The sequence below is a fragment of the Crotalus tigris genome, unplaced genomic scaffold, assembly GCF_016545835.1.
Source record: "Crotalus tigris isolate CLP2741 ecotype Arizona unplaced genomic scaffold, ASM1654583v1 scf7180000018701.437623, whole genome shotgun sequence".
Taxonomy (NCBI): domain Eukaryota; kingdom Metazoa; phylum Chordata; class Lepidosauria; order Squamata; family Viperidae; genus Crotalus; species Crotalus tigris.
Genome location: NW_024097155.1, coordinates 140,902 through 158,870, shown reverse-complemented (window position 1 = coordinate 158,870; position 17,969 = coordinate 140,902). Strand labels below are relative to the sequence as shown.

Below are 17,969 nucleotides of genomic sequence, written 5' to 3'. Positions count from 1 at the left end.
TTTCTCCACTAGCAGGTGACTGAAAAGCACTATAGACCTCCATTAATGGCATGTATGGCATGTAGAATTGCTGATCACAACAGCAATGAGGTGTATAGATTGCGGCATTCAGCTCACTTAAAGGATGTTTGACTGTTATTGCATGACGGCTGTGAGTAGATTTATCTGCCCGAAAATAAAGGCCTTGACTCATTATTTAAATGACAAAAAATAAAAAATGCAGTTGGAGATCAAATCATGCCACATTACGTGATTCAGAGGCTCAACAGGCAATGCTGCTTTTAACTAGCTGTGAATCCTATCGGGTCACGGCCTAATTGCAGAGTTTGAAAACACGAGCCGTGCGCTGAATGTGCTGCTTCCTTTTTTGAGAGGCTGCTGTGGTCAAAAAAAAGAAGAGTTGCTTGAAAAAACGTTAGAGGGGAACAGCTGTAGGGGAAGACAACAGAAACTACCGGATTAATAATAGGCAAAGAGATAACTTTTGGTATCTGCCAGACTCTTAGTCATTGATCAAGCAACAACCCCCTCCCAAAAAAAACCACCACCCAATTCAGGTAGTCCTTGACTTAAAAACCATTTGTTTGGTGAGCCTTCAAAATAACAAGGGCACTGAAAAAAGTGACGTCTGACCTCTTTTCAGACTTACACCCACCGTGGCCTCCCCAATTGTCACTGCAAAACGCTTGGCAGCTGGCATGAACTAAGGACGGTTTACACCAGTGTTTCTCAACCTTGACAATTTTAAGGTATGTGGACTTCAACTCCCAGAATTCCACAGCCAGCAATACTGGCTGTGGAATTCTGGGAGTTGAAGTCCACATGCCTTAAAATTGTCAAGGTTGAGAAACACTGGTTTACACGGTCCCAGGGTCACCTGATCACCATATGCAAAGCTTTCCAGCTGGCTTCCAACAACCAAAGCCAGTCAGGAGGGAGAAGCCATTGAGCAACCGCATGACTCACTTAACCGCTGCAATGATTCGTTTAACAGCTATGGCAAAGATCATAAGCAAGGCTGGCTAGGGAATTCTGGGAGTTGAAGTCCAATCCTTCCCCCCCCCCCTTTAAAGGTGCCAAGGTTGATAAAACCCTGCTCTGGAGGAAGCTTTGATTGCAGCAGCTCGATTACACCTGAAGCTGCTTCCAAAGCCAAAAAGCCCCCCCCTCTTTTTTGCCCCCCCCTTGAGGGGCCAGCCCCCCCCCCTCTCCCAGGGCGCTACGTGCCGCTCAGCACTCCCTGCGCTCTCCAAGGGAGAACAGGCATGGGCGGGACCTTGAGGGCCGATGACGTCACAGCGGGGAGGAGGGCGTGGCGATTCGATGGACAAGGGGCGGGGAAAAAAGACAGCGCATGCGCGGCACCTTGTTTACCCCGTTTCTCAGCCAGCCCGGACCGAGCACAAGGGGCCGTTTGGCTGAGCGAGCGTGCGCGCGCGCGCTCTTTCCTTCCCTCCCCCCCCTTCCTGCATTCCTGAGTCCTCCCAGCAGGTGCCGCTCTAGGCCCGGCCGAACGTGGCGAGCTCGGTGGCCGCCAGGTGGCGCCTGCGCCCTCCATTCCCTCACCAGCCACCGAGCTGCGAACACCCCAAACAATCCCCAGCGCCGCCGCCACCGCCGCCGAATCGACTCCTCCGCCCGCCTCGCTGCCCTCCTCCCCGCGCTCACACCGGGAGAGAGAGAGCCCCCCTCCGCCGCCGCCCTTTCCTCCAGTAGGCCTCGCTTCGGCCCTCCTCCTCCTCCGGCGGCCTGTTGGATTATTTCCCGCCGAGCGGGCCTCACTCAGGCCTGGGAAGTGTCTGAGGTAAAAGAAGACGCCGCCGAAGCAGCAGCAGCAGCAGGAGGAGGAAAAGGCAGAGAGCGAGTTCGCGCGCGGCCTCCCTCGGCTTCTGGGAAGAAAGCAAGGCCGGAAGGTCGACGGCGGAGGCGCGGAAGGGCGGGGGAAAAAGGCGCGCGGAGGAGCCCCAGGCGGGCCCGCTCGGCCAGGCCTCCCTCCCTCCCTCCCTCCCTCGCCAGGCAGCCACTCCGGGCGACGCGGGGGTAAGTTGCACCGCGGCGTCGAAGCGGCTTCACGAAGTCGGGGGCGCTTCCCTCCCCCGTCTCCCCCGCGTGGACGGGCAGCCCCGGCCCGGGCGGCTTTCGGCGCGGCTCCCTCCGGGCCTGGGTGCGGGCGGGCGGGCGGGGGAGGGAGGGAGGCCCAGCGCAGCTAGGCAGGCAGGCAGGCAAGATGGAGGACGCGGGGCCGAGCAGGCCGGCAGGAAGGCGCCCAGCAGGCCGCGGCGGCGGCGGGAGGGGGTTCCCCAAGGCCGGAGCCCTCTCGCTCGCCCGGCCCCCCGGCCCCGCCCGCCGCCGGGAAAGGCCTGGGCCGCGCCGCCGCCGCCGCTGCCGCTGGCCGAGAAAATGAAGACGCTTCCCGGTCCCCCCCCCCCGCTCGCTCTCTTTGGGGGAGGAAGGGAAGCGGAAGCGGGGCAGCTGGGCCTCGGCCTCGTTCCTTGCCGGGCACACGGCTCTGGCCGCCCCGCGGGGCGCTGGGCTTGGGGATACGCGTCAGCCCTGGACGGATACACACGCGCTGTGTACACAGACAGACACGCGCTATCCCGGGGGGGGATGCGTGCCGGGTATCCCCACGCGCGGAGGCGGGCCGGGGGTGGGGGGTGTCGGGGCCAAAGGGGGAAGGAGCGGCGGGGATTCGTATCCTCGGCCGCCAAAGTCTTTTTCTTTCCTTCCTTCCTTCCCTTTCTCCCGCCTTTCCTTCCTACCTACTTCCCTTCCTTCCTTTCCCCTCCTACCGTTCTGTTTTTCCTTTCTTCCTCATCTATTTTTCCTTCCTCTTTTCCTTCCTCCCTCCCTCCTTTCCTCACTCGTCTATTTCCTTCCTTTTTCCCGCCTTTCCTTCCTACCTACTTCCATTCTTTCCTTCCTTCCTTTTCCCTCCTACCGTTCTGTTTTTCCTTCCTTCCTCATCTATTTTTGCTTCCTCTTTTCCCTCCTCCCTCCCTCCTTTCCTCACTCGTCTATTTCCTTCCTTTCTCCCGCCTTTCCTTCCTACCTACTTCCCTTCCTTCCTTTTCCCTCCTACCTTTCTGTTTTTCCTTCCTTCCTCATCTATTTTCCTCCCTATTTTCCCTTCTCCCTTCTTTCCTCACTCATTTCCTTCTTCCTCCCTCCCTCCAGACTTGCTTTCCTTTCCTTCCCTTTCCTCCCTTCTTTCTTCCCTTCCTTCCTTCGAGGGAAACAAGGGGCTCTCGGGGTCCTTGACAGCCTCCAAGGGGGAAAAGAGTTGTTATTGGGGGGGGGGATTTTGCCTGCCCCCCTCCCAAGAGGCCTGGGACTGCGGGGCGTCAGGCGCGTGCCCCTTCCCGGGGAAGGAGCGCTGCGAGCCCCGTTTGGCCCTGCCAGGTGAGGAGGACGGCGCCGCCTTTGCCCTCCTGGGCCGAGATCCCCTCGGCTTCCCCGTCTGCTGACTCCAGCAAGAGGGGCGGGGGGGGGGGGTAGCCGAGCTTTATCCCCCTTTGCCCGTTAGTCTCTCTCCCCCCCCCGTCCCTCTCCTCGACCTGCGCCCGGCGGGAGGGTTGTCGGAGCGGTTCCGCGAATTCTGCCGGGTTTCCAGCGGATCTTTGGACACGTCGCCTCCTCCCTTCCTCCCTCCGCTCTGTTTATGGTGGCCAGTTTCGCTCCTCGGGCCGGGCTGCCGGGGGGGGGGGGGAAGCAGCCCTTTTTGCCGGGGACTTTTTGATGTCTGCGCGCCGCTGGGTGCCCCGCTGGGTGGCTGCCGGAGGGGAGGGGGCGGAAGCGGCAGGCCCCTTCCAGGCTTCGGACTCCCCCCCCCCCTTTTGGCGCCAGTTTTGGTTGAGATGTGGATCCCCCCCCCGGCCTCCTGCGCCCAGTCCGAAACGAGCTCTGGGAGTTGCACTGGCGGGGGGGCTTTTCTTGAACTGATCCCAGGCAAGTTTCCCTCTCCCTCCTTGCAAGGAGGCGGGGGCTTTCTGACATTTTTGGGCGAGGGGTAGGAAATCCAAATAAGTGGCGGCGGGGAAAAGAAAGGAAAAGCAACAGCCCCGACCCTCGGGTTTGGGAAGGCTGTCTGGCCGCTTTCTTTGGGGGACGGGGCCTTGGACTTGAGCTCCTCTAAGGCCGAGGCTCCGCCGCCAGGGCAGCAGGCTGGGATCCCCCCCAACCCGCTCCCCGGCCAGGGCGAGCGGAGCCCGTCCAAGGCCTGGGCTGGGTCAGCCGGCGGCCGGTCCGGAGTGCGTGTCCGAGGCTTCCCACGCCGTGGCCGCAGTCCTTATTCGGCGGTTCCTGTCCCCGAGCCGGGGAGGGGGGGGGGAAGGAGGAGGCGCCTTGGGCTGCCACACCCCGTGTTTGTTTCCTTCTGCCCGGCTGGGCCGCCCGCCCGGGCTGCCGGGGTTTGCGTGGATGGCCAGCCGGCCGGCCAGCCCCGCATTTCCTTGTTGGGAAGGACCCCCCACTTCTCTCCCTCCCCGGCTCTCTCTGGCTCCCTCTTTTTGCCAGCCCGCGGGGGGGCGAGGGAGGGAGGGGAATCAGGTTACCGAAGTGCGTCACAGCTCTTCTGGATGGTGGGGCCTGCTCGTCAGCCGCCTGGGTTTCTCCCTTCCCTCTCCTCCTCTCTGGCTGGCAGCAGGCAGAGGCCTCTCGGTTTATAGGGAAGGGGAGAGCGGGGTGGGAGTGCACTTGAGGAGGGGGCCCCAGGAGTCGCACCGGTCGGCCCTCCTTTGAAGCTGAGCTTGGAAGCTCTCTTGTTGCAAAAACTTTCGGGTTATTGGCAAGCGAGCAGATGTTAAGGTGTCATTCTTGGGGACGCTTGGTGTAAGAAGCTGTTGCCTTATGGAGGGCACCCCATAAAGTTCATCCTGAGGCTTTTAGGGCAGAACATTTACTGAGGATGCTGGGTCTGGGCTCAAGTATGCCCTTGCTTTTCAATTTAGGCTGTGCCTGGCTCTTTTTTTCCTTTTTTTTTTTTTTTGGCCATCCTCCAAATGTCTTGGTTCCTTTTTTTCTAAAATTAACAATTACATTGTAAAGAAAAGGCTGGCTATCCCTCAAGAGCAAGGCTTCGTTTTCCATTATGGAACAAGAATATTGAAAGCTTATAAAACATCTGTTAATTTTGGAATATATGCAAACTTCTGGGAAAGTATTTCGATTTGGTGAGCAAGAAAAATGGCTGATGGCTGAAGCATCAAGATCCTACCATTTATTACAGCAGTGGATTAGGTGGGATTTGAGCCACCATACCAAAGTGGCATTAAAGGTGGCAGTAGACTGAATTGGCAGAAGTGGTAGCAGGCCTAGTTTTTCCTAGCCTCCAAATCATCAGTTAGGATTAAAACATCCAATTATGCACTTTTCTCTCTCCAAAACATCCCTTTTCAGGGATACTAGAAGAAGACACTCTTGTGAAAGTTTGGGTGAATATCCTTAGTGGTTAAATACACTTTAACTTAGAGCATTGCTGTAAAAAATCCCAAGTACAGTCTTTTAACTGGTCCCCAAAACATATGACAACTGTAACACCACTTGTTGCTGTCCATTTTTTTTAACAAGACATGGAAATCAGTTATGATTTGGAAGTTGTGTTGTTTTCTCCAATAAAGAAACACAGCCAGTTAATTATTTCTTGAAAAATATGGGAGGTTAAATTTCAGTTACCCTAGTGAATCTGTGTTACTTTGCATATCCCAATATATCTGGTAGTTTTGAGATAATGACTGAAATCATAATTTAGTTGAATTTTTCCAATGTAAATTCATTTCAGAATCACATGCTGATGTAGGTGTGATTGGAATTTTGTTTTTCAAGTGTGAGAATTACTGTGCTAGTTAATAGAACTGGTTTTATACTCTTTTCTTTTACTACTTTTTTTAAAAAAAAAATAAAGTGTACTCTTCCAAACACCTACAGGAAGGCTATCCCAGTCTTTATTCCAAAATCTCAGGTGACAAGGTTGGGAACACAGATCTACATAGTCTGGTAACAAAATGACAACATGAGCTATTGAATCATTTACATTTTAGCAGAATGATTCAGATTTGGTGAAATAGGTTGTGAAAAATATAAATATGTAATGGCTTGAATGTAGGATTGTTTTAAGGATTTAGATAATTTTACTCATTAGAAAATAAGCAATATTTTTATCAGCTGTCAGTTTATTTTCCTTTGGCATATGGATATAATCTTGGAATATGCAGGTTCTGAGAAAATATTTTTCTTTTCGAGAATTCTGTGTTGTGGATATCTTTCTGGAAGTGTGGGAGTGATATTCTCACAGTCTTTCAATTTATTTGAACCTGCAGTCATTTGCAACTCATAAATAAATACCCCCCTCCCAAAAATGTTATTGGTTTTATGTACAAGTTGTTAAGTTCAGTGTACAGTATGCGTAATTTCATGTTTCAAAGAGAGCTCTAACATTAACAGTGTGAAAAAATGGATTTTCTCTTGTTTTAATATTGTACCGTTAGTTCTTGCCCATTCAAACCCATACCTGACATGATTCTTTGTGTGCTGAGAGACCAAAAATCTTAAAACTGCTGGGATCTTTTTGTTTTTGTATTTCCCCAGACAATTTTCCTATCTTATAATTTTATATATCTTGCTATTATTGAAACTCATGTATTCTAGGTCATTTAAATTACCTTAGTTTGTGAATTATCATTTAAATAATTTATCTTTGGAAAGTAAGATTTGACCCCATTAACAGTTGTTATACAGGCAAGTGAATAGGTTCCTGATTCACTGGTTTTTTTAAAAAACTAAAGTGCCAATTTAGTAGTCTCCAGAATAAGGACTGTTTGCAGATGATAAGTATTTCATATGCATGTGAGATATATTACCCTAGAATAAATAATGTATATTTGACAGTTGCTCTTTACTAAGCACATTTACTTCACATTTTCTGAATCTATTGTTCATTTTTTTTAGAAAGCATATTTCATTCCTCAAATTCATAACGTTCTGCGTAAAAAAGCATTCCCATTATTCATTGAACAGATAAGCACTTAATATATTTGTAAGTTCTATCATAGTTTCAAGTCAGATCCTCCTGGTTATAAATTTATTATGCCATATCGTTTCACCATATTAGGATTGGGTCACTTTCTAAAGTGATGTAGCTACTCAGCCATTTAACTACAGACTTGAACAGAAATAGGCCCTCTGTTATACTGTTAATCAGCTCCATCAATTTAAGTATTCACACATTTATCACAGTTTGATAAACATGTTTATATATTTTATAATCTTTAAAAAAAATTCTAGTTTGCTTACAGGAATGGGTTACTGAAGCTTAGGATTATTATTTGAGTCAAGGGTTGGATTTTTTTTTTTATCCATACCCAAATAGTTTATTTTGCTTTGATTTATTATGTTCACTTAGACTTGCTTGAACAATTTTATTATGACCTTACCCTTCTTGGCAGCACTTCAGGCCTGTAAAGAGTTCTTTGGTAGATTTATAGACAGTATTTGCCCTTGCTAGAAATCCCTAGTTTAATTTCTTTTTCAGGGAAGTAGTTGGTAGGTAGAACATTGTTAGTTGGAGAAGAATTGATAAGCCATACTTTTATGTGAAAGTAAGAAGTTGAGGTTTGATGTTACTATCTTATTCTACTGCACCAAAGGGAGTCAGTATTCAACGCCTTTTCTTTTTCCCCTTTGCCCCTTTTTTCTCCTATTATTTGTTTTTGTATTTTATATCAAACACTAATAAAAAGGACAATTTTACATAAAAATTAAAATAAAATATAGATAAACCATACTTAGTTCTCTCTTACCTTAAAGTTCTTGAATCAACACTGGTTAGTTTCCTGGTTACATGACTGGTTATCTAATCACTTCTTGACTTTTTATTGTATGGAAATTTGGGTAAGAGACCACTCTGCTGATTCCCTCTGTTACATCCCAACTCATATAGACCACTTGTCAGCTTTAATGGGAGTGTGTTTGGTTCACTTTGCTGCTGCTTCCATAATTTGGAAAGTTTTCCCATTTGTTGTGTTTATATTGCTGTATGCCAATCCGCAAGGGCCAAAGGTTTCCCTAGCTGAATGTCGAGTCAAAGAACCTGTTTTTTTATATATATATATTCTGCAGTTATCCTAGTCCGAAACCAATTCTATCTCTTGATGTAGGCACGGTTGCTTCTTCTTTATGCTTAAGGAGTCTTGCAAGTGTCTTGCTTTTTTTTTTAAAAAAATGGTAAACTCCTAACATTTCAGGCTTGTGTAAACAATTATTTGTGCACGACTAATGAAACAAAGCATAATAGATTGCCTGTTTAGAGCAGGATAGTGATATTTATGTCAGGTGGTATCTTTTTGTATGTAATGGAAACCTTGTTTCATCTTTTGTAAAGTAAAATGGTATTAGCAGCAGCCCATCTTCAAATATTTAGCACTCAGGGTATTGGGAACAGTATAGTATAGGATATAAATGTATTTCCCGTGGTCTTATTGTGGCCAAAACTTATAGTCTTCCTATTGAAGGCTTTATGTAGCATGGAATCTTAAACTGTATAGCACCTGCTTTTCAGATCCCTTGGAAGAAGGTTAGGTGGGACAGCTAGATTGGTGAATTATTGATTTGGCTAATCCGTATTTGCAGTCTCCTTTCCCCAAACTTAACTCTGATAATGTCTTTGGGCTCAGCAGGATTTTAGTCCATCTTTGACTTAATGTTCTGCTCTCAGAAAAGCTGAATTGATAGTTATATATTGTTTGGTAGAGATGAGAATGAGACTTGGCCTTAGAAGACTGAAGAAATAGAATATCTTGACTATATCTGTGATTAAACACCACTGTGTTCTCCTCCCCTTTCCCTTGTGAGTCTTAAAACCAGGGGTCTTCAAACTTGGCCCTTTTATGACTTTTGGACTTCAACTCCCAGAATTCCTTAGCCAGTGTGCCTGGCTGAGGAATTCTGGGAGTTGAAGTCCACAAGTCATAAAAGGACCAAGTTTGAAAACCCCTGCTTAAAACCATCTGCAGTTAACCTAGTAATTTTGGATTCTTTTTTAATCTATTTCTTTTAGTTTACATGCATATTGTATATATACTGAAGAAATTATCCATGTATATTTAAGTCCTCTTGTGTATCTTTGCATTCCTTACAGGTGGGCACTCAGGTCACTATGATTATGTAGTTTAGCATTGACTTATAAGTATCGATTTTCTTTGGTTTCTATAAACACGAACACTTTTGATTTTTGCTGCTTTTTCTATAAGTGATTTGAGGAAATTATAAATGGAATTGTTACAGTTTGGAATAAGCTTTCTATATCTGGGAAATTATTATCAATAATACTCCAACCTGAATACGTGGAAAACCTTATATTTTGATTTTACAAGTTTAGTTTATCCTGTGTATGTAATTTTGCCCAAGGTTTGAATTAATATTTCTGGTTTGGAGAACTCTGTATAAAATACAAAGCTCCTCTGTTTGGGAAACTTCAAAATAAAGTAACTAATATATATATATATATATATATATATATATATATATATATATATATATATATATATACTGAGAGTAATTGTATAGCTTTACTAATTGTACATATATATGAAAGTTAATGTTCCCAGAAGTACACTAATATCATGGAGCTAAAGACAGTGCCATTTCTTTTTAAAATCATAATCACTGGAAGATGCATTTTTGTGCACTCGTTTAATTGACATGACATATTGCATTTTCCGCACAAGCAGGCATTATATTGCTAACTGAAATCATGTAATAGGGAATACCAATGTTTGGGGGGAATGAAGCAAGACTATTGATAAAACAACTAGGTTTAACCACTGGTAACATGTTAAAAATGCAGATCTCCACTAATGTTTTTGTGAGAATTGCTCTAATGAATTGAAAACTACAGTCTTCACTTTGAAAGGTTAGCTTTAAGATAAGTGATTTGAAAAGAATTATCTACATTTAAACATGTCTCAAATAAAGCCTAGCATTCTTTTTTCAGCATTCAATGAAATTATGTTTCATGTCCTTAATTCTTCAGAGAACAGTGTTATAGAATCCAAACACCTATTTAGTTCAACAGTATACAACTGCCGTGGCTAGAAGCAATTAATTGCTTATTAATGGTCCATGGAGTAAGGCAAGACTGCATGAGGCAGAAACTCGTAGGTGGCAACATGAGGCAGGGCCATAATTCAGCAGAAATGCTTTGGACAAATGTTTCTAAGATCAGCCCTTGACAGCTGTAGGTAAACTATTGAAAAACAGGCATTAATTATTCTAGAAATCCATTTCTGGTGAAAAATAACATGGGTCGGTGGTTTCATTCTATATAAGTTGGCTTTATGCATCCATTTATCAGAAACAGTGACAGGACATGTACTTTGCAGGCTGATATTCCAGGGTTCAGTTATAAACATCACCACAAAGACTCCTGTTTCAAAGTCAAGAAAGCTGTAGCCAAAGTTGACATTACTGAATTAGATGAAGGTGTGGTCTGACTTGCTTTAAAAATGATGGTGCCATCCTATGCTTTCTCTACTTGCATATGCTCCAGTTAGAATAGGGATAGATAGCTTGATGGCCTTCTAACATTTTGGATTACTGTTCGAATTGCCGTTGGGCATTCTCTGTCTTGGCTGGGAACAATTGCAGTTCAAAATATTTGGAGGGCCTGATTCAAAGAACAAACCTGTCCATAAAAGTTGAAATGAATCAAGAAAAGCAAGCTAATCATTGTCTATTACAACCACAGAACATTGTCATGATTATAACAAATTTGGAGCCAGTCTGGGCTTGATCCTGATACATAACAAGACGGAAGTGGAATCTTGGGTTCTGATATAATGGTGATTCTCCTACCATATCAACTTTTACTTACAGTATTACTAAAGGGTAGAATAATGTGATGGTTCTATTCCTGTATGAGCCATGCTGGTGCAATGGTTAGAGTGCAGTATTGCAGGCTAATTCTGCCCACAGACTGGAGTCTGTGAGGTCTGTAAAATGAGGACCCAGATTGTTGAAGGCAAGAGGCTTAGAGAGGACTGTAAAACATTGTGAAGTGGTATATAAGTCTAAGCGCTATTGCTAAGTATGTACAAGAAATATAGAAATACCTTGATGAAGGGATGCAGGAGCCATTAAGGGAGGAGAAACAACTTAGTCTTGGGGAAGGGGATAGTAGGAGGAACTCAAAATAATCCTTCCTTGATTCTGTTTGTTTCTTTGTGCTCAGTCTTTACTGAAAAGAAGAGATTTGTCCTTTTGTTTTGGGTGCCAGTGTTGCTAATAGTGCTTGCTGTGCATGATTTGAAAGGAGGGGTTTTGGGTTTCCTCTGCTGATAAACCCAACATTTTTCAGGTTCGGCCATCTGAAAAAGCAATGGTATTGCTTTAAAAGTTGCAGTAACTTTAATGGTCGGATTTCTTTAAAGAAACATACATCTTTTTCGGCTTCTGTGGAAGCCTGAAAAAAATTGGGCTGCCTAAATGTGTACCAGGGAGAATACTGTCTTGTAGTAAATCACTTCTAAATTTCTTGCAATATGTGCAACTTTTGCTAAACAGAAAGTTTGGGAAGGCGGTGTACAAAAGACCAGTAGATAATTGTCGATAAGATCAATGGATGTTGAAATTATAGATATTTAATTGAAATTAAGTTGATTATGAAATTCAGATATTAGAGTGGAAAGATTGGCTGTTTTGATGAGTTTCAGAATTAACGTAAAATGAATGTCCATACAATTTTGTTTTAAATCCTGTTTGATCATTAAGTGTTAATCATTACCTTTGTATGATTCAACTTAATAATTAAAATATACATAGTGCTAAATTTCATTTTCACTCGCACTAAAATGTTGCCTTTTCTCCCTGGAATGTAGGGGTACTATATAAAATTCACGGCATTCCAATACTTCTGGGTTAGTGCAGTTATAAGAACAAGACATTTTTATCCCCTAGTCATCCACCCACAGTGGTGTAGACATTTAGTGAGCGTGTAATTAAAAAGAATCTTGAACTTGCCTGTCTTGGATCCAAGTCCAAATGTGAAATGTTATCTTTATAATCAAACAAGCAACTGTTCAAGAAAATCTTTCAAAAATGGAAAGTAATCAAGATAATACCATTTTTAAACAATCACACAATGAGCAGTATGGATTTGTCAGCCTAAATTTTGTCCTGGAAAATTGAAAATCTGTTGAGCAGATAAATCATGTCCCTCATTAATCTTAGTGTGTAATTTTTTAGTATTCGGTGATGTGCATATGGTTAATAAATTCCACATAATAAATTTCACATTCCTGACAGTTAAAACAATTGATCCGTGGAACAACTTGCCTCCAGAAGTTGTGAATGCTCCAACCCTGGAAGTTTTTAAAAAGAGATTGGACAACCATTTGTCTGAAATGTTGTAGGGTTTCCTGCTTGAGAAGTGGGATGGACTAGAAGACCTCCAAGGTCCCTTCCAACTCTTTTATTCTAGTCTATTCTATAAACCTAAGGAACATTAATTTAAATTGCAGTGCAATCTTAGACAAAAATAAGTAAGCGTAGGATTTAAATCTATAAAACATTTGATCACTTTACTTGGTAGTAAAAACACAGTCTGCTCAGATATTGGCATTCTTTTTCTCCAGACAAGTATTTATTATTTATTACATTTATTTACATACCACCTATTTATGAGAAGTAATTTTATATACCACATGTGTTTGTATATACACAAACATACACACATGCATACATGCATGTATGTATGTGTATGTTTATATATACACACACATAACAGTCACCACAAATCATAATTCAAAGCATCAAAAAACTATAAAAAATTAAATGGCTGCTTAGTATCACTATAAAAAACAAACTTCACAGATTATAACTGAGAAGACTATCTAAACAAAACAGTGTTGACAGCCTTTTGGAATATTTGGGCTGTTTTGTCACTCTCAAGAGTGGATTCAAGTTATGACTGGTTTTCTTCCAGAAATTAGCAACAAGACTAGTTGCAATTAATTTGCTATAAAATCACTTGACATTTATTGACTTGCGTATTTATTTTTCGTTCCTCTTCGTGAGATAACAGACCTATTAAACATCTAAGAGGAAACTTCTCTAATCAAAGAGAATTATTTTCTCAAACCCGCTTGCTTTCCTTTGGCCTTCTCATTTGCTCATAAGTACACATTCCAAAGGACACCCTTCTTAGTAATGGTGGCATTATGGTAACCTTTTCCAGCCTGGGAAGAATACTTTCTAGAAATAGGGGTTGTGGTTTTAGAGTATCAAAGTGAGAGAATCTGCACAATCACAGAAGAAAGGCACATCAATTATGTTATGTTGCTGGGGAATGTGCTTACAAAATGTGTATTTTGTAGATTCAAAGAAAGGCTATTCATTTGCACTATGTAATCTGTGTATCTCAGCAATTGTTTAAGACATGATTGTGAAATCTGGTCTCTGTGTTGTCTGTATAAAGCAACGTATAATTTCCCCGATTTTTCCAAAACCTGATTATGAAATAAAATTAGTATTTTACTTATATATGAACTGTCCTTCGCACTTTTCAGTTAATATAAAATGTGAAGCAAGACGTGACAATTACAATCCCCAAATACTTTTCAGTTAACTTTTATTCACAGTTGTATGATTATGGTCTGAAACTAGATAACCGTTCACAATAAAATGGTAGAGTTTCAAAAACTTGCCTTAACTTAGCTTTGTTAACTTATAGCCTGCTTCTTCAAAATCCTATTACCTTTGGATCCTGAGACAAACATCAGTTGTAAAAAAAATTAAAAAAAATAAAACCCTGCTTGGGTTCTGACTTGTTTAGGATTCTTTCCTCTTCAACATGGTGAGATCATGCTAAGGAGTCTCGTAGATAATTGGATAAAATGGAAATTGAATCTTGTTAACTGTCTCCTCCCCACGGTAGTAGAAGGGAGGGCAGAACTACTGTAAGCTGCCTTGTGAGTAAAGCATGGAGCATCCCAATCAGCTACTTTGTGTAAATAACTCCCACGTGAACTTCCGCCCTTTGATTGTCGACAACATTAATCATCGTGTAGTATTATTAGTGTATCCCTGTTATCCATAGCTAACCCACAACACATCCTTGTTTTTAATAGCGCCCTTGCTATACATGACCACAAGTTTCAGGCGGAATGTAAGTGGAATTCCACGCAAGTGAACATCAGAAAGGAAGATTCAGTCCTTATCTTGTAAGCTACTTAAGGTTAATCATGAATAGTTTGGATAAGAAAAGCAGTTTGTGAGAATATTGTGTGATGAGCTTTGATTTAGTCAGTAGATGACAGAGCTATATGTGTACATTCGTGAAATCCTTCTGGTAATTATCCACCTTGGAGCACAGGGATATCCTTAGTGCAGCAACACCCCCCCCCCAACCTTTTGGGCACCAGGGACCAGTTCCGTGGAGAGAAATTTTTCAGCAGTCCAGGTGTGGGGCTTGGTTGTTTGTGTGGTCCCGTTTCTGTGTGGTCCCGGTTGCCAGTCCATAGCCTGGGGATTGAGGTGAACTGAGATGTCCTGAGCAATGTACATAAACAGGCAATTAGTGAAAAAAAGCAGTTTTCTTCAGTAGTTGTACACCTACAGCTGAAAGAAGTGATAAGTTATAGTCATAAAATATTCTGACCACTGTGTGTGATTAAGCCATAATAAACACAGTTCCGTGTATTCCCTCACTGGCCATGCTCCCTGGACTTGGAGTTTAGCAACATGCAGTGAAGCCACATCAAGCATCCCTATTCCCAGTGATGGTCTTGAATTATTCGAAGAGTTTTAATTGTCTCAGTGTTCAGTTCATGCAAATATACTGTTTGTATTATTAAAACACAAATATTTAAAATGTTTTCAATTTTGAGAGAGATCGTTTGAAACTCTCAATAAAATTGAGAAAAGTGGAACAGTGCCTTGCAAACTTAATGACGTATTTCCATTCTCTTATTTTTTTTTTAAAAAATTAACTACATTGAAGATTTAGATAAATGAATTGGCTTCACCAATATACAAATGCAAACTATTGATTCTTTTTAATTTTTTTTTTATATGCAAAAATTATTTGCTTTGTCCCAAGCAAATAATCCTCTCATCCCCACTTTTTTTTTTAAAGTGGCTTTTTTGGGCAGGAATAGATAGGTACGTTACTAAAAATTCCAGTCGGTTCAGTTAAGGCATTGCGTATTTGAGAAATGTTATTTAGACAATTGCCAAACACACGTCTACTATAATGTAGTTCTCTGTTGGCTTGGCGGTATTTCCTGTCAAGAAGTGGCTTGATCAACCTCTGGGTGACCTGTCTCGCTGAGTTTTGGATTACAGCTCCACCAAGTGATCTTTCAGCATGATACATTTTCTTTTTTAAAAAAATAAGCCGATTATGTTTGAGCATCCCTTAGTGGCAGTTTGAAATGCAGCTTGTCTCACCTCCAAGCAATTCTCGAACTTTAGCCAAAAAAATGAAAAATCTAGTTTTTTTAGTTTCCCTTGATTGGAATTAAAGTTGATCATGTATATTTAAAGATAGGTATATGGGAGTTTAAGAGTCATTCAGAGGTTTATGCAATTTGAAGGTCATCTTTATCTGGGACAGAGGAAAAATATTTTACGTGGAAATCGGAACTTTTAAAACCTGTCTGACATATTGAGATTTGATTCAGGACAGCTTTTGCATGTTGAATCATTGCAGACAGGGCATAATCTTTGATGCATTTCTTGGCAATCTATTTGATTTTCTGTGTTTCCTCCTGAGAAATACATGTTCCTCAATAGTGTCCTCACATTATTATAAAATTGGAAGGGACCATTTAGGTCAACAACTGTAACCTGCTTAGTCCAGGTATTCAAATTACAGCACCTCTATTACCAGTGAAGGGGAAATTGTTACGTGTCCTGGTACAGGTGGTCCTCATTTAACGACCACGCATTCCACGGCCATTAACTTACAACAAGGCTGAATGAGCACTAGTTGTGATGTTGCAGTGTCTCATGGTCACGTGATAGTATCACAGCCTTAAGTGTATGTGATTCAGTTTTGCACAAATTAAACACTCTGAAGGCTACTGAAGATGGTGGTGACGACAGCTTGCTATCTGAGAGGTAGGGGGGAAATGAAGATAGAAACATTGTTTTTAAAGGAAATAAAACCACTTGCATTATTTTGGTCAGAAATACTTGTATAATGAAACGGTATTGTGATGCTTTTATGTACATGTGCAAAGTGACTGCCTCTGGAATTCTGTATTTACAATTGTGGGTCACCCAGCCTTCAACAATTACCATGCAGCTTCAGAAAAGATTCCAAAAAGGGTGGCTAAAATAATTAAGTAGTGATTGACGTACTTTTCTAGTAATGTACCCGTGACATATTTCAAAATTTTGGAGTATTTCTTTAGATAGAAAACTCAGACAGTTGGGATGGCCATTAAACCCAGAGAAAGTTTTTTTTTTTTTAAAAAAAAGTTAGGGATAAACATTGTTGCATTATTAACAAAGCAACAAATCACAGGAAATTGGACAACTTCCATTAATTGTTACTTTGTTTTTGACAGGTATAGACTACTGCTACAATAATAGAAGAAAGTGACAAGCAAGTACAACTATTATCAACAATTATTTTTTGAATGTATTTCTAATACAATAGTACCCCAGAAGATGATAAAGAAATGATAGCAGCTCAAGAACCAACAACTAATTTTGCTCTAATTCAGTAAGTATCTTGAAATTATTGACATCAAATAACAGTCATAAAATATTTTCATTTTGCTTTTCTTTGTAAAGAGTAGATGTAAGGAAAAACATTGTTTCTTTAGTTTGTGGTTTAAATTATCTCCTATAATTCCTTTATTTACTAATGAAATTTTGGCAACTTGCTAAGTTGAATTTCCTCATTTCACATGAGCCGTGACTGAATATTTTTAGAAAATTCCTATACTTTCCTAGGCATGCAGTATTGAAAAACTCATTTAAGTGAATGTAGCATGTCTGGAGTATATTATATTACATCAAAGCAATGATAAAAACATTTTAAGTGGAATAAATATGTAAAATATGTCTTTCCAGGGAGTCTGAAACACATTTTTCTTCAGATACTGACTTTGAAGATATAGAAGGAAAAAATCAGAAACCAGGAAAAGGAAAGGTGTGTATATCTCGTATTCTCAGTCTGTGTATGGAGCCTGTAAGAGTATCAGTGAAGTCTTTTATAAATAAAATTTAACTGATTTTGTTATCTGAAACTACAGTGCTTCTGTGATATGATGCAAGTGGATTTGGTGCAGTAAGGGTGGATGTCATAAAAACCCTTTTACACATTGGAAACTGTTCCACGGGGTTTCCAAAAACTTGACTAAAAACGCTGGCAACTCATGGATCCATGTTCTCCCCTTACATTTATTGTGTTTATAAAATTTTCATTTCAGTGGGTTGCCAGACCTATGGTAAAAAAAGGTAAAGGTTTCCCTATCAGTTGTGTCTGACTCTAAGGCACGGTGCTCATCATCATTTCTTGGCTGAGGAAGCCAGTGGTATCCAAAGACCATTTCTGTGGTCATAGGGCCAGCATGTTGTTGTTGTTAGTTGCGAAGTCGTGTCTGACCCATCGCGACCCCATGGACAACGTTCCTCCAGGTCTTCCTGTCCTCTACCATCTTCTGGAGTCCATTTAAGCTCATGCCTCCTGCTTCAGTGACTCCATCCATCCACCTCATTCTCTGTCGTCCCCTTCTTCTCTTGCCTTCCATCTTTCCCAGCATTAGGCTCTTCTCCAGTGAGTCCTTCCTTCTCATTAGGTGGCCAAAGTACTTGAGTTTCAACTTCAGGATCTGGCCTTCTAAAGAGCAGTCAGGGTTGATCTCCAGGCCTTCCTGTCCTCTACCGTTTTCTGGAGTCCATTTAAGCTCACGCCTACTGCTTCAACACCCTTCCTATTAATCAGCTTGCACTTTGCATGCTTT

The 17,969-nt window shown here is 42.3% G+C and overlaps 1 protein-coding gene across 2 annotated transcripts in view; it reads left to right on the top strand.

Annotated features, from left to right (window-relative positions):
- Positions 1-1,556: 1,556 nt before the first annotated feature.
- STAG2 (stromal antigen 2) overlaps positions 1,557-17,969 on the top strand; it is a 41,679-nt gene continuing 25,266 nt past the window's right edge. Inside the window, exons 1-3 of one of the 2 annotated variants that reach the window (XM_039355617.1) lie at positions 1,557-2,040; positions 16,566-16,723; positions 17,077-17,155. In XM_039355617.1, the coding sequence (XP_039211551.1) occupies positions 16,680-16,723; positions 17,077-17,155 (123 nt within the window). In that variant the 5' untranslated portion in view covers positions 1,557-2,040; positions 16,566-16,679. Of the gene's footprint in view, positions 2,041-9,651; positions 14,214-16,565; positions 16,724-17,076; positions 17,156-17,969 lie in introns of those variants that run through there. The other variant, XM_039355618.1, reaches the window with a different exon arrangement.